We start from the raw sequence: 24,584 nt of genomic DNA, 5'->3' as shown, positions 1-24,584 counted from the left end.
GAATACAGGGAACGACGCTAAAGTGTGCCGCGGAAAATGGGCACAGTTCATTTTCGAATAAGCCAATCAAGTAGCTCTATTTCACAAACTGATTTATGATTGGTAAATATTATGTTTCGAGCGGCAAGATTGAATTAAATTTGATTGCCTGGGAACTCCACAAATCGGGGAAAATGATCATCATTCTACTTTTCTTTCTTGGATCTCTACCACAAAGTTACAGTTACAGAAATTTGTAAGTGAACAAGAGGTCTACTAGACCTCTTGTTCAGTGATTAATTGAGTTTTGGATTATCATTTTTAAGACATTCCTCCGCGAGGGCCGACACTAGAACCACATGTTATGGAACCGCTTCACCAATTGTAACGGTGTGTAATCTTCGGTTTTTACTTCGCTCAACGCTTCATACCTCGTGCTTCGACCGATCTTCTTCGAAGTTCGGTCCTCGTCTTCGTACGCGGCCCTTGTTATCCGGATTCCCCAGGGGAGGGACGGATAAATCCTTGCGGAAATAATCCGGGGAATCCGGGGATCGAACCCACGACCTTTGAGTTAAGAAACCGATGCTCTACTCCTCTTGTTCAGTGACAAACAACCGCCTGAATTCATATTCAGATTGCTGTAGGAATTGGGTATTTAAAAGTATGAATTGATTGAAATCTTCCCCCATTAACTGTAAATCCTGAAAAAGTGGTCTGGAGCAATATAAGTGGGTATTATTATAATACGTAATAGTACTTCTATTAATAGTACGTTTTAATAGTAGTAGCTTACTATTAATAGTAGCTTGCTAGTAGTAACTTGGCACTAAAACTGTAAAATAGAGGAATTCCCCAGCAGCAGGTAGTTTAAACCTACCTGTTCTCAGGGAATATCGAATCAACGGATAATCGTCTGGAACAACCCAGTTCATTGCAGAGATAAGACATCAATCTACAAAAAGCAAGACCCGTACCGGTAGCCCTGAACCTGGGACTCCGTCCTAAACCCAGTGGGCACATGTACGTACATTTAATGCTATTTCTGGGGTTAAGTTGTATCCCAGTGGTTTGCTATCGCTAACCACAGAAATGCACTTAACTAACCCCTTGCCGAAATGTGAGGTTTTGTGCTTGTAAGCGCTAGGCATGTCACTATACTTATCTGTGCAACAACCAGGACAATTATCCGTCAGAAGTGTATGGTGGTCTTGACAGGGGAAGTACATAGGTACGGAACTCATCCCAACGTGGCATATGATGTTGCGGATCGCAAAGCAGTATGTCGGTGCACGACGAAAAGTAGATCATACGACGGTTCACATGTACAGTACCGTCAAGTGACCTAGTATCGCTGTAGTTACCGGTACTTTTTGGATCATACTGAAGTAGTGAAGTAGGTAGTAAATCACAATCACATCAAACTAAATCAAGCATGCATATCAATTTGTACCATAACTGTACGTAGTGTATAATTCACACAAGAACGCATGAATTCGTTGCAAGTTGTTGATTCCAATACTACATTAAGAGCCTATCCCAAGTAAATTTCGAAATGGGCAACAGCCAATCAAAACGCTCTCCAACTCATTCCAAATCCCACTTTTCAAAATGGGGTGCATGACCCCATTTCATCCCATTTTTGACAACACATCGCCGCGCCAAACTACTGGCTGAAATTATCGATCACCAGCCAATTATTGATCTTACTCTTCATCTCTGAGGTTAAATATTGAGTATGTTGGCCAATCACTTTGACTTTTCTGGACACGAGTTATGTCCAATCGATCATGGCAACAAAATCGAAAGTACCAGTACAGTGTAGCATTTTGTCACCCCATTTATTCGCGATTTTCGAATTCTACTTGAAACAGGCTCAAACGTTAGTATATATGTATATATGTATACCTTGTCCACCGCCCGTCGCTCCTCCTTGTGCTTTGGCATTGGATTGGCTCTTGACGGTGCATTTGTCTATGTTGTAAAGGGACTCACTGTACAGTATACCTGTTAATCACTGTATATGTGTTGTACTATTAATCCTGTAGTGTATGTATTCGTCAATCAAGCCATTTGCCATCATCGAAGTGGCACGAGCACTGCGCAAGTCACACAGCACAGCGATGGTCCCTCTGGAAGACGTGTGGGTACATGCAAACTCAAGTACTAACAGCTCCAACTTCACCGCCCCACAAGACACCATTGGACTGCCCGTCACCCAAGTTGACCATCCGCATTTCAATCGTGCGCGGCCGACAGCAGCCGCCTCCGCCGGGTCACCAGAGTCCGCCAGCCAATTGATGAATGTCATGGTTGTGCTGGTCGCTGCGATCGTGGTCATGACTGCAGTTGGTCTGTTCATGGTGTTGTTCAAGCGAAAGCACCAGCGAAAAGACGACCGCCGCCGCGTACCTAGCATTTGCCTGTCCAGGACCAGATACGGAGAAGGCATGAACATCTTCGACACGTATGTATGTGGAGCCCACATCATGCTGCACTCCCCCGAAGGCACCATGCGAGAGCGAGTGCCGTCAATAGTTTTAGGGAAGGTGGACCAGTGGTACAGATCCCACGAGTCCACGTTAAGCTATGACGATGGAGAGCTAGCCATCCGAGTCTCAGAATCGTCCGATCACTCGTCCTTTAAGTTATAAGTAAGTTTATGAGTCCCAGAACTCTTTACGGTATTGCTAATCACCACGAAGTCTGCAATGGGCATTGTACAGGTGAAATACTACTACTCACAAGGTGTGCCTTCTTGCTGCCAAAGTAGGGCAGCCTGCCATCCAATTATACTTTATGATATTATACGAAAACGTGAAAACAATTGGTCAATAGGATCATACTAACGTAAGCAATCATTGATTTGCCGAAATTTGAATGTGTTTGTTTCGAGCAGATCCTCTCATGCAGGTTTTATAACTTGAACTTGGCATTTGCATTTTGATAATCCTTAACTTATTATGTTTGCTTTGGACGACGGTGGTGACATGGAATCCACTTCTGGGATGATCCTTGTCCTCGTTCCCGTCCTAGATAGCCAATACTCCGGAGTAATTGGCAGCCATTCCAACTTGCTTGTGGATAGTCAGGCTGAATATGCTCGAATTTGTAGGGACTGACTATTTCGGTCTCAAGCCACAGAACGGGGAAGCAAAGCTCACCAGTGTTTTAATTGGACAAGGTCGCTATAGGTTTATGGACTCATGCGGTTGAGAAGAACGACTGTACTAAGCAACATGTGGTGGATAGAAGTAAGGAAAATTGAAGACAAGGCAATTTAATTGTTTGGAATTTAAGTATAATTGTAAAGGTGGCCACTAACCCGAGCAGTAAATCATTGTTTTTTGAAATTTAGATTTGATTAAAGCATTGCACACGCGCCGATCCAACCAAACGATACTGTACGAATATCTATTTATTCACTGTCGGCTACTTTTCGTGTATTACTGGAGCAAGTGTGTATGTCATTAAATATCATATAGGTTCAATGTGCCTCCGAATAGTTTTATCCAATCATATCAATTCTGACATTCTATTGGGCAAGAAGTACGGATATTAGTGTGTTTTTGCCGCTTACACCAGTTCAGTCACCATTATGAGTATTTTTATTCATCCCCATAATTATTTACGTTTTGAAAACGATTTATAACGTTACATCCTGCAGCTTGTGCATGCGTACATGCGGGAAAGGCACATGTAACTTACATTGCGTTTGTTTCCGTGGAAGTGGCAGATTCAGTTCCTGGTTGGCTCGCACGTGACCACTTGAATAAAGTTGCATGTCTCCCCTCGACAATTATACACCACGATTTGAAGGAATCAAGGACCTTTAATTCTTCATAGTGATGTGTTTCTGTCCTGTTCCCGCATTTCCCAGCTCCCGAGATCCGGAAAGTTGTGATTTTCAATTTACAGAGGTTTATAATTTATTACAGGAATTTGGGCTATCTTTCCTCACAGTAAAAAAAGTGGTGTTCCAAAAACTCTCTATTCTGATAATGATGAGAAGTACTATTAATAGTACAGACCAGCACGACGCTCCAACGAATTCCAGTCATTTGGAACTTTTGGAACGTGTCGGAACACGTAAAAATCACTGCTATTTTGCATCGAATCTGTCTACTGGAACAGTATTCTGCGATAAAGTTATTTAAAAAGTGGTGCAAATGTCATCAGGACTGACAGAGTGAGTTGTGGGCATTCAATTGTCCATGTCTGGCACTCGATTTCATAAAAAACGTACGGATTGATATTATTTTAATTGCGAGAATATTTATCCGGATACGTCGCATTTTCGGACGCTCTCCCAGAACTTGTTCCACAGATGCGAACTCGTCCAAGGCAAATATAGCCAGGTAGACTAGTTAGCCGGATAGAGCTATGCGTAACCGTAAATTCCTTCTCCCATTTACGGTACGAGTACTTCACTGCAAACTGAAATTTAGGGGATACAGTGAAATGGGAAAGAACTCGACACAGTAGTACACTACAATATATAAAAGTTTGTATAATGTCACTTTTGACTAGATTAACAGTAAAAAAAATTCGTCTAAGCTGGTGTGACTGGACGCCATGGTTTAATCTCTTGTGATTCGCCAAAAAAACACACAAAATATTCATTATCCGCAACTTAGTCCTCAGTTGTATCAAAACACCTTACCACATACAAGAAACAAGATACTTTAGTACTTCGTAGTAACGTTATATGAAATACATTACTCCGAGTACGACCCAAACAGCCCATCGTAACCAGTTCAACTGGCGGTCTTGCGCGCCAGGTATTCTTCGACCCACAACGTTTGATGGTTCTTGATCCACATGACCTTGTGGCTGTTGTAAGCAGGTGGCTGTCGGCCCGAACCGCTTTCATGAAGTACAATAGATCCTGGGCAAATATTGCATGACCACAGGTCTACCTTGACCCCCAAGCGTCAGACACTTCTTGTTTCGCTGGGTTGTGAGGTAAGAGTCCCTCTTCTTGAGCCATGTTAGCCACGTTGAACGTGGAATACAGTACCCTTCAAAGACCGAATGGCCGTAGCAGTGAGATTTGTAGTCTCGTACGATTTCAGTAGCTTGATGCCGTCATCCAGAGTGTAATGCCTGTGGACGCGCTGTGGGAGCAGTGGGGTAGGCATTTCAAACTTCAAACCTCGAGGTGTTAAATTGGAGTACTATTAATACATGAACACGAGTCATATATATATACTAGTATCCAATCAACTTATGATGTGTTTTTCTGCATATTTTTTTACGTTCCTGGAAGTAGATATCAGATGGTATGTATTTTTTTTCGTGTGCACCTGTGTCAAGTTCTATTACTGCCAAGTTCGAAACTATATTCAACCAATAGGAGGTCGAGGCACTCTTATGGGGAGTTTTATTTGCATGGTTTTGCACATACTCCTATACAATAATGATACCAATACTTGCGGTATATTTATCTCTAGATGTGTTTTGCTTGGTTTTTACGTTTTTATATTCTGCTGTGAGGTGGCGACAAGGGCAACGTTGACCGCCTCCACTCCAACTCGTGACTTCGCGAGGGATGAAGCCGTCCTTGTTCGTTGTTCTCGTCTACGGAGCGCTCCTCGTATCTGGCCAAGTCACCACCACCAACGCTCCCGCCCTTCCCACTACACTACACCAATCCGCCGTCCCAGTCACAACCACCCTCACCACTCCTACCGTGACGACTCCTCCTGCCGTCAAGACCGACCCGCCGAAACCCACAGATGCACCACGACCAAGTACCTCTGTAGCAATCGCGACTCCAGAGTTGCAAGTGGAGCAAGCATTAACGCAATCCTCCACAGGCGTCCCGTTAGTCAAACCTTCCATCGAGTCACCTCCATCACCTGCCGTCACTACGAAGAGCGAAGACTCACCCCGCAATTCCACCACGTACGTCATCGTCGGAGGTGTGGTGGTCGGGGTAGTCGTACTCGGACTGGCCGTGTTCTTTCTACGCCGCCGCCGCCGGTGCGGGGAAAGTGAAGACGACAACGAGGTACGTTTCGACGCAGCTCATACGTCCAAAGTCAACGAAGGATATGCGCCACCCGTTCGAGTCTTATCTCCAGAGCCATTCAAACCTGTGAGCAACGGTGCAACATCATCCAACACCTCCACCATATCGTCGAGGCAGATGAAAGCAACCACCGACCACGCCGTGATCGATGTGACCCCGGCAGTGGACGATCATGGGAATGTTGCTCCCACCAACTTCGAGACCGAGACCACCACGGGTTTCTTTACCTGGCAAAGCTCATCTCGCCAAATGACCGCGCCGATAGCAGCGCCAACTACTGGAGCTTGGTCCACTACCCGCCAGTCATGGACGAGTGAAGGAAGCTCCAAGGCTAGTAGTCCGTCATCGTCCACATCGCATGGAGTATCGGCGACGACCAACCCATGGGCCGCCGCAGGTCGCTCCAACAGCTACGCCAGCGTCGAATTCGATCGGCCGAGCTATGGTGGGAGTAGCTACGGCAGTCGACACAGCCACGGGTCGTTCCTGTCTGACCAAGAAGGCATGTTCAGTCCCCAGAGTCATGCTGCGCATCCTCAGAGTTTCTCGGCGGCGTCGTCGTCCTATGACAGCTTTGTGGGGAAACAATAGAAAATCCCTTGTCTTTCGACAGCTATTCCAGGAAAATAAGCCGTCATAACGATAGAACTGGACAAGACCAACAGAAGTTACGGTTCAAAATTTCGATTGGCGAAAAATTGATCGAGTAATAGAATTTAAACCAACCAGCCTTTTTGTATGGAAATATATCATGGAGCCAGGCACATTTTGGCCGGAAAGGAGCATCAAGTATATCTTGGTCTTTGTATGTAGCACTTATCCGTATGAACGTTTCCATTGTATCCGGATTATTGAGAACGTTTAACCTATTTACCAGATAAAAAACGTAAGTAATAATGATTTAACGTCAACATTACGTGGGTTTAACTGAAAGAACCGAGGCGTTTAAACTAACGATCTGTAGTCTTTAGATGAAATGCACCATACTATTATTAATAATACTACACCACTTCCCGTTCAAGTTGAAATGAATTTCCAGTCAATGTGAAATGAACACGTTCGAAACACGACGATTTTCATATCAACATGAATTCTCTAACATTCAACTTGAAACATGGTACTTTGTTTCATATATATTCTGGTGTATGATTTGGATAAAGGAGGAAGATGGGTGAGGGAGGGTAGACATGATGATTGAATCACTATTGTATACTGAAGGGTAGTATAATTCATCACCTTATGGTCACTATACTATAGTTGAAGTAAGTTTAACGTTTCATTTTGAATGAACATTTTTCATGTTGAGATGTGAAACTGCACTTGTGAAATCTTATAATATTTCTGCATTTCACATTGACTGGAAATTCATTTCAATTTGAACGGGAAATGGTGTACTAGTAGTAGTATATTTACACCTAAAAAGTCCTTGGACTGCAGTGTACCACTGTACCGGCATCCCTTACCAAAATACTACACCATTTTGCGTTTACTTCAGCTTTTTTTCAAAATATTTCCACCGACAGCGGATATATTTCACCTAACACCCATTTTAATTCACCGAACCTCCATTATATTTCACACAGAATTGAAATTTGGCCATTATATTTCACCCAACCCCCGATATAATTCACCCAACCAACGGTTAATTTCAACTTTCGAAAATATATTTCGCCTGACCACCTATATTTCATGAAAAGTAAATCCTTAACCAACACAAGCAACACATCTACGGCTCAAGCACCAACGTCCATGCCTTTCATGTTCTCAGCATGGACATAAAACGGCTCAAGGCGAGCCGTGTACACACACAAAACGATTCGACTCAATTCCTATTTCATTGTTGAGTTAAATACGATACACACGGACGGAATACCTGCAATTGCCTCGTCCGCTGTGTGTTCCAAGTATTGCATGCGAAAGCGCGCGAAGAGTTTCGCGCGCTTCGATCTTTCTAGATTCACAGCTCGAATTATAATGCTTGTTAGGTGAATTAAATTTTCGAAAGGTGAAATTAACCTGTGTTTGAGTGAATTATAACACAAGTTGGGTGAAATATAATGGCTATATTTTACGTCGGGAAATGGGGTTAGGTGAAATATATCCCCTGGTGGTGGAAACCTTTTGAAATAAAGCTAAAATTAAACGCAAAATGGTGTAGTAATACTTTGTGATCGCAAGGATTTACAGTGTTTGCGCAAACACCGAAACAAAGCATCACACGAGGTCACTTTCGGATTAGGACGAAGTCCCGTCTTGAAAAGTTATGTTTTGGAGGAGATTTGCACTTGGAACTAATCTGGGATAAAAGGTTGTTAATTGCCTTAAATAAATACATTTGACCTGCAGATCGTTACATCCGTTGGGTAAAAAATACAAATGCGATACTCTATTCCTCCGTTCGGTAAGGAGTACTGTACACGGTTGAAGTATTAATTTAAATGCAAGTACTACAACGAGCTTTAGCTACACTGTACGTCACGGAGATTCGATATGGTAGCTACACTGTGGAAGCAGCAGAATGACAGCATAGCTGAGGTGTAGTTGCAGATCTGCCTCCAACAGTCAAACTTCCCTTGTACCTTTGATTTAGAGTAATGTAGTACTGTGGTAGTATATTTGACTGTGGAGCCTATAGTATTTTTCACACAAGAGAACGCGTCAATCCATGTGTACAAAAGCGCACATTGAGCGAAGCGGTGTTTTATTGATGGAATGTCTTGCTAAGAGCCCTGATTTACATCCAATTGATAACGTTTGGGGTCAATTGGCGTGGATAGTTTACGAGAATGGCCGTCAATTTCCGTCAGTGGACGAACTGAAGGTTCTCAAATTCGTGTTTGCTGGAATCAAATCAGCCAAGCCTATTTGCGTAAGCTCGTTGATGGAATGCCAACTAGAATGACCCATATAGTGTTGAGAAACGGTAATGTAATTGATATATAACTGCTCAATTGTTTGCATCACCCTGAAAAATGTAATTTTCAATAGATATATTTATAATTTTATAGTTTCGTCACCAACAACAATAGGTGGGTCAATTTACAGTTACGATAAAAATCAATGTTCATTTCCGATTCTACTTTTCACTTTCTGCTTTTCGTCACGAAATAAACCAAAAGCACCTCGCGAGGTGCTTTTGGTTTTTAAGAATCAAAAGCAACTTGTGAAGTTGGTGGACCACCCATGTAACGATGAAAATACCCAATCATCGCAGTCTATTCCATACAAATACTAATACAAACACGAAAACGCAGAGCCAGTCACCAGTTGTAAGTGACGAAATCAGGTGTCGTACGAAGCATAACGCGCTAGTTTAGGAGCATGAAGAGTTATAGTACAAGCATACCTGTGCAGTGTGGGTGGTAATCGAGGTGTCCAAAGTGGACACCGCCATTCGAAAGCCTTCGACAGTCAACGACAACGAGAATTCCAACCCTCCCTACCTTGACGTCACCCCTCTTTTGAATGCGGATACGGATGACTTTCGAGGGCCAAATTGACTCAATCTAACGTTAATAAAAATGCAAAAGAAAATACATTTGCTTTTCACAATCGAACGAAAAGCCGAATTTTCCTAAATTGACTAACGTTACACCTAACATTTGTAAAGTGTTTCGAAACTCAAATAGAATATCATATCAAAACATCGTCATATTTAAGTAATTTTTGAGAAATGTCAAAAATTCACATGCCTCTATAGTTACAGCTGGACACTACTGTAACAACGGCGTTTGCTCGATACAGTACTGTTTACAGTTAGTATTAATATTCATACTACTTCGAAGTACCAGGTAACTAAAAAACATCCCTCATCCCTTCGAACTTCGCATGCCATTCACACTTCTCTACTTTCCAATAATTACAGCTGGCTCTCCACCAGGCAACTGTACGTTGCCACGCTAGAGGTAGACACATTCCTACACGTAGTAAACCACATAACATTAGAACGACACGTACATGACACCAGTCTTCTGATACTACACCTTTTGAATTACATACAGCGGGAGGAACAAGTTGAGAATGTGCTGAAAGGTCGTCGTCGCATTAGAACTGAATTACCTTAGATCCGTATTATGTCACTGTCCATATCGAAGTTCGAACATTGCAAACACATGAGTTCATGCGTTCATTAATCTGCAACTTGCTCCCGCGCATGACGACAATGGCGATCACGACTAGCAGGTTCCAGCGGCGCGTCCTCTACGTCGTGGTGCTTGCGGCAGTAGCTGTGACGAATATAGTGGCAGCGGATAACTCGTCCAACTCCACTTCACAGATGCCCCATACCAACATGCCAACGGTCATTGCAAACACATCTGTCGTCACCACTCTGGCGCCGATTACGTCGGCGCCGCCGGTGAACACAACCACATCACCTCCAACAACCACACCTCCAACAACAAAGCCTCCAACAACAGCACCTCCAAAGACAACAACAGCACCTCCAACGACGACGTCTACTTCGCTTGCACCATCCACGTCACCTCCACATACGACTCCGCCGCCTGCCACGACGACTACTCCCGCTCCAACCACCTCAGTCGTCGCTCCGTTGCCATCCATATTAGCGATCGACATCCCACCGCCTTCGACTCTAGAAGTTGACATGTCCGACATAACGCCGATGCCATCGTCACCTCGACTTCCTCGACCGTCGACACAAAATCCAACGTCTGGTGAAGGCGACCACGACAACAGCATGGGGACGATTTTCGTGGTAAGCGTTTCCGGCGCGGCGGTCATTCTCCTCGGAATCGCCGCGCTCGTTGTGCACCGGCGGCGGCAGGCTCATCAGGACAGCTCGGACTCGACGATCGACGACAGTATATTGGCGCCCCCCTCGATTAAGACACGGCGGACAAACAACCCTTCCGTGGTGCTCGTGCAGCATGACTACGGCAGCGGCGTCCCGCCGGGAGGCATCACCAACTATGCCACTTCCGTCCGCAAGAAGCAGCGATCGCTTCCGAAACCGTCCGCATCACCGTCCACAGAGATTGCTGTGCTTGGCGGCGCCATGAACCAAGGAGGAGGCAGTCATGCCGCAGCCGCTGACGACCGATCGTCTTCGTTCTTTACATGGGACTCTCAGCGCGGGGGGAGTATCGATGACGTGGCACTGCAACGTCACTTGAACAAGCATCTGCCACCTCCGCCGCCGCCGTTGGCTTTCGGGGAATTTGACGGGGGCGTGCACCATGCAAAGTACATTACGACGACGATCACGCCATCACGGCGGCGGCGGGATTGTGTGTCATTTCAGAGTCCGAAAAGCATGAGCTACAACGACCACGTGGCCGCGATCCACGCGGCGGATGTGGGGACCGATGACGACGACGATATGACGATGCACAAATTTTCGTTCTTGTCCAATGGATCGGTTGTAGACCCAAGATATACGCCGAGACAGTATGCGCCGGCGGTATCCCTTGCCTCGGACGACGACATGAGCTCATTGGATGATAGCAGTAGTATGTACCACAGCACACGAGACTCGTACGACAGTGTCGCACATGCGAAGAGTGGGGATCGGGATACCAACCATTCCGTCGATAGCTGTGACAGTGGGTATACGTTATAGATAGGATAAAACATTATACGTATAGTACTTGACGTTACTTGGACTAGTTAGTTAGCAAAGCATTACTAGGTAGTAGTATTTGCTTGGTAGTGGAGTACTACGTACAGTACTGACTTTGTGATTTCATTCGTCTGTGGCAACACACTACCTGAAACGACTAGTACGGCCGTGTGAACACATTGTATGTAGAGTTTGTAGCTCTCGCGCACTTATTTGCATCAAACTCTGCGTGATCCAAGCTCTCTACGGTCGTTGCGTTGATTCTTGTGCTCCATCGAAGGAGGGAGTCAGTCGTCACTTGGTGACAATCATGCCGGCAAACGTTGGACATGGGTCCAGTTCACGTCAAAGCAGGTCGACCGCATGGACAGTCGAAGCTTGAAACCTTACGAGTACAATATTGCCCATTCCAACGGGCTTATCTTACCATGAACGTCCGCGCCTGCTTCCGACTTCCGACTTCGGCGGCGATCGATTTTTCTATGATGAGTTCAAACTTGCAGAAGGAGCTTCCGAGGAAGGTATTGCATTCATATTTGGTGATCCAAAATGTACCTACAAATGTTATACTCTTCAGAAAAAGAAGGCGATAGAATGGTATAAAAATGTGAATTTGCCCACTTTGGTGTGAGAGTCGCGTCAACAACGATGTGATTGGTTACCCATCCACCCCATTGTACATTTTCGTGCGGCATTCGTGAAAAGTACGTCCTTCCCCCTAGTGCACCCATGCGGCGTGGCTGCTGCGCATGCATGCATGATGCAACGTCCTCAAGGTTTCTCCATGTGTAGTGGCTGTTTCTACCGCCGCGACGAACGTGGGCACGTCATCCGTGGAGGATGCACTCCAAGCGATCCGCGATGGCAAGTTTGTGGTCGTAATGGACAACGAAGACCGTGAAAACGAAGGCGATTTGATCACCGCGGCCGAAAAGGCGACGGAAGAGTCCCTTGCGTTTATGATCCGATACTCAAGCGGAGTTGTGTGTGCGCCGCTGACGGTGCAACGGATCAACGAGTTGCAGCTGCCTATGATGGTGCCCAACAACACAGAAGTCCGCAAATGCAAGTTTACCGTCACGGTAGACCTCGACGAAGGCAACACGACGGGTATTTCCGCAGCAGATCGCGCGCGAACCATCCGCGCTCTTGCGGACCCAACTGTATCTGCCTCTGCGTTCAACCGACCGGGGCATGTGTTTCCCTTGGTGTCTGTCGACGGAGGTGTCTTGGCACGCGGTAATTCACCTCATGTTCTCTCGTCCTTCCTCGTCATCTCATTGCACATGATGGATGTAGCGGGACACACGGAAGCATCCGTGGACCTTGCGCGCCTTGCCGGGTGCACGCCCGCGGCGTTCATCTGCGAGATCAACGACGATTACGGCCGCATGCTGCGTCGGCCGCAGCTGGAAGTGTTTGCCCAGACCCATCAGTTGCATTTGATTACCATTTCCGACTTGATTCGGTATCGTTTTTCCCGCGAAACAGGTATTAATAATTGCATCGAGCTCTATTTTTCGATATAATTTCTCTGTTTTCGTCAAATTTTCACTCTTTTCTATTTTTTCAAATATCACACCCTGGACATAACTCATCATTGTTGCAGTTGTCCAGCGATTGACGGAACCAACGGTACTTCACACGCCCTTCGGCGCCGCGACCAAGATCACGTTCGGGTCGACGTATGATGACCAGCGGTGCGTTCCCTGGATGAGTGTGCATGATGACGAGTCGAGCCAGTTCTCAAACGATATGTGTGGATGTTCTAGGTATGATGCTTTGGTGGTGGGACAGGTCACGTCCACAGGAACGCTCGTGCATTTGGTCCAAGGGACGTTGGAAGGGTCGATCGAAGCTCAATTTGCGCACCAGCACATTGTGCGTCAAGGCAAGGCGGGCGTGCTGGTGTTTGTTCCAGGCTATGAAGGTACACTTTACGTCCTTCTGTCGACCCTGAAAAGAGCGCAACGATGGACGTTTGCTGGTATGTAGGGTTGGTGGATGTGAGCGGTGAACTCATGGCGCAACAGAGTATCTTTGGCATGGGACTGCAGATTCTGCGTCAACTGGGTGCGACGTCTGTCGTCCTCGTGGCGGCAACCGCGCCCCTCTTCGACACGAACGGATTTGGCATCGACGTCGAACGCTTTGAAGTGTTGGCGACACAATAGACAACATTGGACATATAGAATATACATACACACTACTACAGCTGAACATGGTAACGTTATGTAGCCAGAAGTAGTCGAGTCGAGACCGTAAGTTAGCATGCTCAAACGAATATGTACCAACCAGTACAGTACGTTCGCAGTGACATTGTGCAGTGACATTGCGCAGTGACATCCTGGTGCATGGCCAGCTTTACATAAGCTTATCGTCGATACAGGTTGTGCATGTAGACTGTAGTCCATCCACACAACGTACAGCTGTGTACATCATGTGGATGCGTGCGCCCTCATGGTGGTCCGAGGAGCTGAGATGGGTGTTGAGGGATGTTCGAGTCAGCACAATACATATGTAGTGCATGCATGTGCATGAGTGAGGGCTGTCTGGATGCATGATGGGTTGCATTCGGCGCAGAACTTACCATATCAGGAGCGCATGCTTGATGGTGATGGCTGGGTTTTGTGACAAGATGCAGTTTGGTTTGGATGAAAATTCTTACGTTAAATGGAGAAGTGGGTGTTGGTTTATTGCACAGATAAGTACAGTGGACGTTGCAATACGCTTATATTTGACTAGTAACTTACACATCTCCGGGTGAAAAGCATCCTCAAATGAAGTACTACTACGTACGTACGTACATGAGGATAGGACGGAGATCCAGGTTGCACGGCTACGAGTGAATGTGTCTGGGTATGGTTGTGTACAGTGATACTGTATAGTCCTGCGTCTTGGTTGGATACGTATACCGGTATCCGTAAGCCGATATTAGGTCGTTTTCAACGTCCAGCAGATATATACGGATACTATCCAGGGAATTCCTCGACATTTCGGCGTTATTTCGCTTGTTTTGCATTACAACCCACCAAGTAACGGTCGTGTAACGTTTTTTAATGTGGTGTCCACCGTCGCCCATTCTCGTACATGGTTCTAATGGCATCATGCTGCCCATCATTCGTGATTCGACATGCCAGCAAGAGACGTCGTCGTGTTCGTATCCTTTGTCGTTGCTGCCGTGGCCACGGCCCAAAGCACAAGGACAGTACCGTCTCATCACCCTGCCGTTGACCCGCTGCCGTGGATCCTCGGCACGGTCCTCGGAGTGCTGCTCACGATCTGCATTGGACTGTGCGTTATTTGGATACGCGAGTCTCGTGAACGATCACATGACTCTCCCTTGAAGACCATCACCATATTGCCATCGTTCTCGTCGTCTGCGTCGCCATTTTCCGTCGCCGCACCTTTGACGGACGGCCATCCGAACGCATCCACGTGGCAACGAGGCATTTACAAGCTTCGAAGCAGTGCGCAGAACACCCGAGACAGCAACATCCTGAGCTCCACCACGTTCAACAGTCAACTGTTTATGTCTGAACGCAGCGTTGCCATCATGGAAGACAAAGAACTGGACGACAATGACTTTGCCACCGCCGGGCGAGGCGGTACTTTATTGTTGGCGTGGAAGTCCACCGACCTACAGCGCTATCCGCCGAATCTGACAGACAGCCGCCGTCAACTACAGAATCTCGTGCGGCAGTCCATGGTGTCCGAGACTTCATCCTTCGATCTCAGCAGCCGAGGGTGTGAATTCGTAGACCCCGATCACCGCGCGCAGTACCTGCACGATGCCGCACACAAACCGTCACCGTATTTGGGCTGAACTGTTTGTCCGATCTGAGGGAAGAGCGATGTTATATTTATTATTGATGAGCTTGTGCCAATGCCGAGAGCTCATGCGGGCGCCGACACACCATTGTACATTGCCCCAAGAGCGAGAAGCCGAAGGATTTGGCGTTCAAGCTGTAGTCGTCGTCGGATTCCAATTTCCAGTGGTCGACAGCTGTGAGGGGGCCTTTGGGAATAATTGTTGCTGCATAAATGCTAGCGATAAACAATTAATATGAACATTGTAGCTCACAGGCCAAGCTACAAAGTGAGCATTTAAACACATCTTCAATATTGATATTCTCGCTAAAGCGATGTTGCAAAGTTCCAACATGAGTCACTTTTCACCGTATTACATAATATAGTTCCATATCTAATAAACGCGTTTTTCTTTCTATGCATAAAAATAGGTGAAAATCTGAGAAAAATCCTTTCATTATCGATACACATTATCAAGAGCCCCCTCGCAGCTGTCGACTACAGTGTTAAGAGACATGGAACAATTTAAGGGACATCGGATTCAGCCAATCACTCACCTTGAAATTTGTGTACGAATACCTCTTTAAATAAGTGTTCTACTGGATCCCATGAGTTTACAGTTAATATATATCAATTAATATAAATCAATTAACCAATTGGCTCTATAAATACATAACCTGTTAGGGTTGCATATGTACCTGATAGAATATTATACCCTAACCACAAAAAATATATGCAAGGATTAATACTACGATCAACCTTATCCACTACTTTTTAGGTGTTTTGTGTGGAAAATTGGATATTAGGACATGATAGATACTGTGAAAATCGATGTTTCAGTGCGTCCTGGAAAGACCTGTGTTTCCTCTTGAATTATCAGTTTTCAAAGTCGAAACCCATTGCTTAGTGCCGAGCCGAGCATCTCCAACGGTATTTCTATTTCTATTTCAATTCGAAGTTACGGATATAGACTTGAGACTCTTTCACTATCCAGAGGGTTTGTAGCTATTTCACGCGAAAATAGAAATTCTGCGCGACGTAATTTCTAAAAAGTCTGGATAATGTTAGTTCCCCAATATCAGCCGTAAAAAGGAAGTTTGACTTTACTGTTAACCTGTTGTTGTGTAGAAGCAAGTTGTGCGAACGCACAAAGCTAGCAGTGTACAGTTTACTCGTGTTATTGTTGTGTTTATTCTACAACCAAATGTACAGAAGAATCGGCAGAAGAGTTGAGTCAATCAGATTGCGAGAAACTATCAACAACGTCAATGATTTCGATACCAATCACCACAGGACACCTTTTTACATACAAAATTCAGTACAAAGAATCAATCGATACATTTGACGAATCAGCACAAAAGTTCCAATTTTTGGTAAATGGACATTCTACGGAATTCGTAGGCCAGAACTTGACTTTTGTATGCAATCGTAGGCGCACACCCCTACGATTTCGCCATTTCGAAATCCTCCACCTCGTTTTTTTTTCAAGTTATATACGAATTTGTAGCAAACATAAAATTTCGCAGTTCATTTGTGAATTGACGAAATGGTCCTACGATTTTCATATCCAATGAGATCTCAAGAAAATCACAAATTGCCAATCCTCCTCTATCGTACACGTCACATGCCAAAAGGGAATGTGAGGCGTCCTAATGGTAATGCCATTCATAGCACTAGGTATGTCACGTTAGCAGTGCGCAAGTTGTGCTGCATTGCATTACTACGTAGTAGGAAGGAGCGATCGTTATGGAAGAGTTATAGTGATATGTTGATAGTCGAGCTGGACGCGTTTGCGAATATCAAGACTTTATGGAAATTCTTACTATTAATAGTATATGGGCCATAAGCACACAAGAGAAGTAAGTATATCTCTGTTATGAAGCAAGTATTGAACTATTTACGGGTCAAGTTGTTGACAGTGGCCTATCTACATTTCTCCAATTCAAGTGCACACAAGTGCATAAATCTACTTCAGGAGTGTCGTTAATATCACGTGGTTGGATGTTTACCTTTGAGGACCTTGACGTACTAGTATGTAGTATGTATGGCATTACATTACACCATGCAGAGGCACGTTGGAGTCGTCCGACGGTAGCTGATGCCTTTCAAGCGGGCAAGGTCATGGTGACGGAATGGATGCTTACTACAGTCAACGTTGATGTCGAAACTACTACCGTAGTACATGACTATGATATTCCATCGACGCATAATTGCACTCGTATCATGCAGCCTGCATTGCCAAGGACTATCCTCAATAGTGTTTCGTGATGAGCACGGATTTGTGATTGAATTATCCAATCACTGTACACTAGTGTTTTCATTGGTTAAATATGAAATCGTAGGCAATCTCCCTACGAATTCCATAAATAAGTCAATACAATGCCTCTACCTTAACGTTAAATCAGAAGAAACAAAGCAATTCAAATATTGAATATTCTATGCCCTTTCAGTGGAGGTCATTGAAAATAGTGGGGGGGCCCATATACTGTATTGTGCTTTTCACGTAATTTGCCCGTTGTTTAACTGCGTTAAGCAACCAGACGTTTAAAATAATATAAGCCCGATTGAAGGTAAAACAACGCTAAAACCAAGTTCTGCATTTACAATTAATTACTTTATTTCATCCGCTAACTAATCGAGTTACAGCACCAGGCCAACTTACGCAGTGCAACCACCAGTTCATCACGATACATTCCGTATTAGGATGTGAAATGGGAGTACTATACATCGTGTAGTTGATGTGAGCCCTTGCTTTCCACGCACAGTACTAAATGTAGTACATATCAAGTGTTGTAGGTATGGCATAGCTTTGACTCATTGGACAGAGCGACGACTAGCCTAACTATATCCCTCACGTTATAAACTACTCGGAGTAGTTAATGTTTGTAGTGATCACGGATGGGAGGTCATGTATGTGGCCATAGCTTCTTCAGTTTCATTGCGGCATGCACCTTGACGGGTTGACGTAAATAAAACAAGTTGTTTGTCAGAATGAAAACGGCAAACAACTTGTTTTACGAAAGTGCCTGTAAAATTCCATTCTAAGCTGAAGAACATAAAGAACATAGGTTAAATAAATTTACTAGTATTATTATAATAATTGCGATTGTATAAATTCGGCTTTGGGTGAGAAATCCCTGATGTGACTTTGCTGTTGTCCTACTCCAGAGTACGTAGTACAGTGTACTACAGTACTACCAGAGACGTCATCTTTACAGCACGTACGCTCGTGTCCCGCGCGCATCGCGGCGATGTATGCGAGTGTCCAAGCAGCGTTGGTTCATGCCATCATCACCAATGCGACTACGTCGATCACGTCTCCACCGTCCCCATCTTCAACTCCGCGTCCCTCTCGTCAAGTCGAGCTCGCATCGATTCCATGGGCTGCCATCGTCGTAGGTGGCATACCTGCCTTGCTGCTGTGTGCTGTCGTGTGCATGTGGTGTCGACGTCGCAGCCAGACAAGACAGCAGCGTAGATCGAGCAACCCATCGAATTCTGACGAGCAACTGTCGTCGAAACCTCTTGCATCGTCCAGCACAATCGGAGCCCCTCCATACCCGAGATTCTATCACCCCCAAGCTCCCAACGAACATGCTTCGCAGCCACCATCGATCCAATTGTCGTCCAACGCCAGCTCCGTCCCCCCTGTATTGCGTGGTCCGTTGTCATCGGCAAAGGCGTCCATGGAGGTGCCGCCTCGATACTACTCAGACCAATCCACCTCATTGTCATATCCACATGAAGCAAGGAGGGCAAGCAATGGCGCTCAAGGTCGCACTTCACTCGAAGACGTATGGAAACAATGGCCAAATGGATCGACGGGTTCGCGGTCGTTCGACACCCACGTGTCCAGCGCGGCAGACTATGTCGAATCGAATCCGTTAGCGCACTTTTCTCAGCCTCCTCCACCCGCAGCTGCATTCAACGGTGCATGGCAACTATCACATCCAGGAAACCGCCAAGACGACGTGTCGGATACGTTCATGTATGCGACATCGAGTTCGACGACGGCGGAGTACGGGTACGAGGCGACCATGCATGCTGCGCCAACGGCAGACTTGACACCATTTGGACGGGATGGTCCCAATCAAAGACCAAGTTATGCCTCGACCTGCATTACTGGAATGCCTTCACTGGATACATACAGGAGGTAAACAAACACTGTCTGTAATTAACAGTTAAAGGGAAATAAATATATTCTCTGCAAAAAGTACTCAATGCCTACTACTACAGTAGTACGTACAGTAAGTACTACTACACTGTATTAATACGTAGTACGTATTAATAGTAGTATTATTAATAATTAGTACTTTTATAGCACTACGTAGTACCTACTCCGGAGTACTCATGCCATTGCCTTCACATTCACACACCCAAGGAGGTTGCAAAGGTGTATTTCCGAGCTGTAAACATGCGTGGCATTCTACCGCCGGCGGCTGCGCGAGTCTCGATCGCGGCTTCGACGGCTGCCCCGATCTCGACCGCCGTCGCCCCTTTCTCCAAAGAGTCGACGTCAGCCGTTAAGCGGCAACGAATTCAAGATCATTCGAGCGTTCATGACGATCGAGTGATCTTGAATGTATCCCGCTTCCCTCGTGCGTTCACTATTGTCGTGGTTGGTGTGCGTCATCGCCCTTTGCAAAGCCAACAGCTTAGCGACTGTGCAGAAATGCGCATTAATGATAGTAGCCCTCCATCGCCCAGCGAGGTTGCTCTGGGCCAGTTCAGGGCAATGAAAGGATTGTGTCCACTGTTCCGAACATAGCGCACAGCAAACTCGCTGGATGCTGACCAGTTGGCGGCGGGTCAGCAATTCGAATTGACTTTTGGAAATGGTGATGCAAGCTTGCTACTACAGTACACCCACATGTCAAGTTGAAATGAATTTCCAGTCTATGTGAAATGAACACGTTCGAAACACGACGATTTTCATATCAACATGAATTCTTTAACATTCAACTTGAAACATGGTACTTTGTTTCATATATATTCTGGTGAATGATTTGGATAAAGGAGGAAGATGGGTGAGGGAGGGTAGACATGATGATTGAATCACTATTGAATACTGAAGGGTAGTATAATTCATCACCTTATGGTCACTATAGTATAGTTGAAGTAAGTTTAACGTTTCATTTTGATGTGAACATTTTTCATGTTGAGATGTGAAACTGCACTTGTGAAATCTTATAATATTTCTGCATTTCACATTGACTGGAAATTCATTTCAACTTGAACGGGAAATGGTGTAGTTGAAGTAAGTTTAACGTTTCATTTTGAAGTGAACATTTTTCATGTTGAGATGTGAAACTGCACTTGTGAAATCTTATAATATTTCTGTATTTCACATTGACTGGAAATTCATTTCAACTTGAACGGGAAGTGGTGTAGGTCTTTCGCTGCGGAATACATTACTGGTATAACGACATGAGTTCTGTAGTCATTACCGACGCCAACAACGCTAACTACACCGCGCATTGGACCAGTTTACTACGCGGCGCCAACTGCTGCCTTTGTACAGCTTTGCCATGTCAATTGCCAAAGTATAGTCGTGGGAAATTATCAGCTTGGGTTTTGTATTGAATTTTGAAATGCTAGTAAATGCGAAATATCTTGAGCGATTTCGAATATATTGCACCATTTGAGCAATAACTTACTGCTTCTGTTTCGGTATTTCAGTACACTTGTAGAATTGATTAACAGTAAGTATGGTGCAAGTCATCTAAAGACTACAGATCGGCCATCCTCAGGAGGAGACGTTTTACTATTAAACGCCTCGGTTCTTTCAGTTAAACCCACGAAATCTTGACGTTAAATCATTATTAGTTACGTTTTTTACCTGGTAATTTGGTTAAACATTGTGAATAATCCAGATACAATGAAAACGTTCGTACGGATAAGTGCTGTATACAAAGACCAAGATATACTTGATACTCCTTTTCGACCAAAATGTACCTGGTTCCATATATCTCCGTACAGAAAGGCCGGTTGGTTTAAATTCTATTACTCAATCAATTTTTCACCAATCAAAAATCTGAACCGTAACTTCTGTTGGGCTTGTCCAGTTCTATCGTTATTACGGTATATTTTCCTAAATAATATCAATACAAAGTTGGAATAGCTGTCGAAAGTCAAGGCATTTATTTGTAGTCTTTAGGTGACTTGCACCATATATGACAGAATTTGAGAAGTACAACTGTGTATTTATAGCTGGCAAGCCAATGAACTTATAGCTGGCAAGCCAATGAACGTCAAGTTTCGTTTCCAACATTACGACGCCATATCTATTCAGTATAAGTGCTCCCAGCGACAAGACTCACCAGGCCAGACGAAACGTCATCATCGTCGATGCAAAGCGAAGCAAACCATCCTCCGCAACGTTTACATGCCATGGGGAACTGACAATTTCGATTTGTCGTGCGGACGTTTCTGTATCATTTCAGTCATGAAACGCCACGACGGAGTCTAATAAAACGTTTCTTGGCACGGGGTTATGAGGTATGAGAGTATTCTGCTATGCAGTTCCTAGTGAACTTTCGCAAAATTTGCATTTCAGTTCGAGTTAGCATCACATTTCAGTACAACGTGTTTGGTATATAATGACTTGTCAATAAGAATAGTATCAAACATTTAGTATTGATAAATCCTGAACTGCCAGAACGCACACTCCTCCACACATACCGGTATACAAGCTACTTCGCAAACGATTGTCTAGGACTATTCAGCTCGTCCTAGCACCAACTTTCCCACATATATCGAAGGGTTAATTGTATTAACAGTAAAGCATACCAAAATAATGTATAATGTAAATGACAATCTAATTTCAATGTTGACGTTGCAGGATGACTTCAAAAGCTGCAAGGACCCGGACGCGTCGGCTTTGGCCTTGTTCTCTCAACCTTGGGGTGCGACAATTGAGGTGCTTCGGTCATGTTCCACAGCCGTGTAGAAGCCGGTGAAGTCCAATAAATCAATTTTGGAGAGCGTATCCGACCCGTTCAAAGTGATGTTTGGAGAAGGTGATCTCGAGTTCATGAAAGGAGTATGCATCGACAGTACCATTCGACAAACTCGAGTAAAATGAAACTGTTTGTACTACTGATCAACTTTTGAGGGCAAGGTTATCCATTGCCCTCCATGTTCATTGAACCAAGCAGTAGGTATGTATGTACACATACACTGTAAAAATAGAAACTGTACATAACGATTGATTCATATATATGTTCAGTACACGTTGCATGTACACTGTTCTGATAATGTGTCTAGGTACCAGTGGTGTGAAACTGATGTACTGGGTCCACAGACTACGTCCGTCTTGGGTTCATATCGACAAAGAGGTCAATAGCTTGGTCTTTGTTCGTTGCAGTCTCAAGAAAGTTCACGAGCTCGGAGAGGCTCACCTGATTTGGGTCCCACGAGACACGGATATTTGCCCCGGGAAGGTACACCATACGTTGGACTATGAGGTCTCCAACGAGATCGAGTGGAATCTATTTGACAAAGGGAATGAATGACACGAGGCGTTCACTATCCCCCACATTGCTCATTGTGGCGGAGATGCCAGAGAGCTCATCAAAGCAATTGGGGAATGCAAATGATGGTAGATGAAGGGGTAGGATTGTTTGGCGACCATTTTTCGTCGATCGCACGACTTGAAATTCTTGTGAACTGGAGACGTTCCAGCTCGTTTCGAGGCCAGTTCGAGTGGTGGCGCGTGGTGTGGAGAGTGGGAGTGCATTGACGTTAGAGTAGTTGGTGTTTCAACCAGCGGTTCACTGACTCTTGGGTCAACCGGGGGAAATGGTGCAGCAGTGTTATCGCCCGTGTGGGCGTCATTGGGACTTGCCTCCACTGACATATCAACGTCACGACCTCTAAAGCGACAGGAGATGTTAGCGGGTCAACCATTCCAGCAGGACGATCGGACAAAAATTGAGGGTGTGATCGCCAAAAACCCAAATCGACGACTTCGTTAAGCAGCGCAGTCTCACGCACGACGAGAAGCTTGACATTCTGTGGCTTTAAGCTACTCTGTGTGAAGACAACACTGTAGATTTCGCTGGCACCATAGCCCGGCTGCTTGGTCGAAGTACACGTACTGTTAAAGCGGTTCTGGCTGAGTACATGCAAACAGGAAATGTCACAGTCGCAAATTTACCATCCAACACGACAATTCATCATTCACGCGTGCCAAACACACGTGAAGTTCGGGACCTTGTGCAGACTTTTGTCCGCGATCGATCTGTCACCCACACGCGCACTGTGGCGAAGGACGTTATCGCCTTGCTGCAAGATGCCCACGTGGTCATCGTTGCCGATGGAGCCAAAGACCACGCCGCTTGTCTACGCGCCGTTCAGCGCTTCTTGGACAAGCAAGGCTAAGGACGTGGCAAGCCCTCTCGCAACACAACGTATCGGATGGCCACAGCGCACGAGCAAGCCCGCGATTCGTACGTCAACTTCATGTGGCCGACAGTCATGACACTCCCCGGCGACCGGTGGTATACCAGGACGAGAGTTTTATCCACCACTACACCCGACATGCCGACAGTATCTACGACCCCACGGACACCGCAAAGACGAAGCCAAAGCTCAATGGTCGACGTTAACGTAAGGGGCAAATCTAAGCACACTTTTTCATCGCGTCGTGGTAAAAATCTCGTAGCACCGCCCTGATGAATCGGACGGAAATTCCAAATTGTGCTCTGTGAAGCTGAGATAGCGTGCTATCAGATTCCGTCTAATCTATCGAGTTTCATTTGCTTTTGGCATCGTTAAATCCGATTTTCTAAGCAGATTCACTGATATTGAGAGGTCCAATTGAAGGTGCATTTTTGTATCTTGAACAAATTATAGAAAAATGCATATTTTTTGCAGGGATAGGGTATTCAATGTTGGAAGGAAAATATTATAACGAGACAGGATATACAATTATACGGTCGATGCCTCTCGGGTGACATTTCCGATTTTCCAGCAAACATGACATGCAACCAAATGAACTGGACAGCCAAACTTGTTTCGGTATTATACTACTATCTCCTCGGAAGTAGACCTAATCTGTCCATCAGGCAATGGCATCAAGCCCTGCGTCGCTGCAAAGCTGGCCCACTACAAGGCAGTGTCTTGAGCGACGACGTTTCCCTTCGTACGATCCAGCACTCGCTGTATGGTAGCGTCCAG

At 45.3% G+C, this 24,584-nt stretch overlaps 8 protein-coding genes across 8 annotated transcripts in view; 7 read left to right on the top strand and 1 right to left on the bottom strand.

The window, feature by feature from the left end:
• Nucleotides 1–2,102: 2,102 nt before the first annotated feature.
• H257_06886 (hypothetical protein) lies at nucleotides 2,103–2,633 on the top strand (the record flags this gene model as incomplete). Its single annotated transcript, XM_009832260.1, has 1 exon — nucleotides 2,103–2,633. One exon carries the CDS (start codon nucleotides 2,103–2,105, stop codon nucleotides 2,631–2,633), a length of 531 nt encoding a protein of 176 aa, XP_009830562.1.
• Nucleotides 2,634–4,736: 2,103 nt separating this feature from the next.
• On the bottom strand, nucleotides 4,737–4,969 carry H257_06885 (hypothetical protein; the record flags this gene model as incomplete). The annotated part of the gene is made up of 2 exons (XM_009832259.1): nucleotides 4,737–4,845; nucleotides 4,899–4,969. 2 exons carry the CDS (start codon nucleotides 4,967–4,969, stop codon nucleotides 4,737–4,739), a joined length of 180 nt encoding a protein of 59 aa, XP_009830561.1.
• A 509-nt stretch (nucleotides 4,970–5,478) lies between these two features.
• Nucleotides 5,479–6,758, top strand: H257_06884 (hypothetical protein). Its single transcript, XM_009832258.1, has one exon. The coding sequence runs from the start codon at nucleotides 5,531–5,533 to the stop codon at nucleotides 6,602–6,604; it is 1,074 nt and encodes a 357-aa protein (XP_009830560.1). The 5' UTR covers nucleotides 5,479–5,530; the 3' UTR covers nucleotides 6,605–6,758.
• Nucleotides 6,759–10,175: 3,417 nt separating this feature from the next.
• On the top strand, nucleotides 10,176–13,768 carry H257_06883 (3,4-dihydroxy-2-butanone-4-phosphate synthase; the record flags this gene model as incomplete). The annotated part of the gene is made up of 6 exons (XM_009832257.1): nucleotides 10,176–11,577; nucleotides 12,387–12,833; nucleotides 12,894–13,085; nucleotides 13,204–13,294; nucleotides 13,367–13,524; nucleotides 13,590–13,768. 6 exons carry the CDS (start codon nucleotides 10,176–10,178, stop codon nucleotides 13,766–13,768), a joined length of 2,469 nt encoding a protein of 822 aa, XP_009830559.1.
• Nucleotides 13,769–14,727: 959 nt separating this feature from the next.
• H257_06882 (hypothetical protein) lies at nucleotides 14,728–15,420 on the top strand (the record flags this gene model as incomplete). Its single annotated transcript, XM_009832256.1, has 1 exon — nucleotides 14,728–15,420. The coding sequence occupies one exon, from the start codon at nucleotides 14,728–14,730 to the stop codon at nucleotides 15,418–15,420; it is 693 nt and encodes a 230-aa protein (XP_009830558.1).
• Nucleotides 15,421–18,545: 3,125 nt separating this feature from the next.
• H257_06881 (hypothetical protein) lies at nucleotides 18,546–19,629 on the top strand. Its single transcript, XM_009832255.1, has one exon. It carries the CDS (start codon nucleotides 18,656–18,658, stop codon nucleotides 19,559–19,561), a length of 906 nt encoding a protein of 301 aa, XP_009830557.1. The 5' UTR covers nucleotides 18,546–18,655; the 3' UTR covers nucleotides 19,562–19,629.
• Nucleotides 19,630–19,818: 189 nt separating this feature from the next.
• On the top strand, nucleotides 19,819–23,786 carry H257_06880 (hypothetical protein; the record flags this gene model as incomplete). The annotated part of the gene is made up of 3 exons (XM_009832254.1): nucleotides 19,819–20,022; nucleotides 22,246–22,323; nucleotides 23,628–23,786. The coding sequence occupies 3 exons, from the start codon at nucleotides 19,819–19,821 to the stop codon at nucleotides 23,784–23,786; spliced, it is 441 nt and encodes a 146-aa protein (XP_009830556.1).
• A 36-nt stretch (nucleotides 23,787–23,822) lies between these two features.
• H257_06879 (hypothetical protein) overlaps nucleotides 23,823–24,584 on the top strand; it is a gene marked incomplete at both ends in the record, with an annotated part of 1,479 nt that continues 717 nt past the window's right edge. The window contains 2 exons of the mRNA XM_009832253.1: nucleotides 23,823–23,905; nucleotides 24,473–24,568. Coding sequence (XP_009830555.1) covers nucleotides 23,823–23,905; nucleotides 24,473–24,568 — 179 coding nt within the window. The remainder of the gene's footprint in view (nucleotides 23,906–24,472; nucleotides 24,569–24,584) is intronic.

The sequence above is a fragment of the Aphanomyces astaci genome (assembly GCF_000520075.1).
Source record: "Aphanomyces astaci strain APO3 unplaced genomic scaffold supercont1.14, whole genome shotgun sequence".
Taxonomy (NCBI): Eukaryota; Oomycota; class Saprolegniomycetes; order Saprolegniales; family Verrucalvaceae; genus Aphanomyces; species Aphanomyces astaci.
Note: the sequence above shows the minus strand (reverse complement) of the source record. Positions and strands in the feature narration are given on the sequence as shown.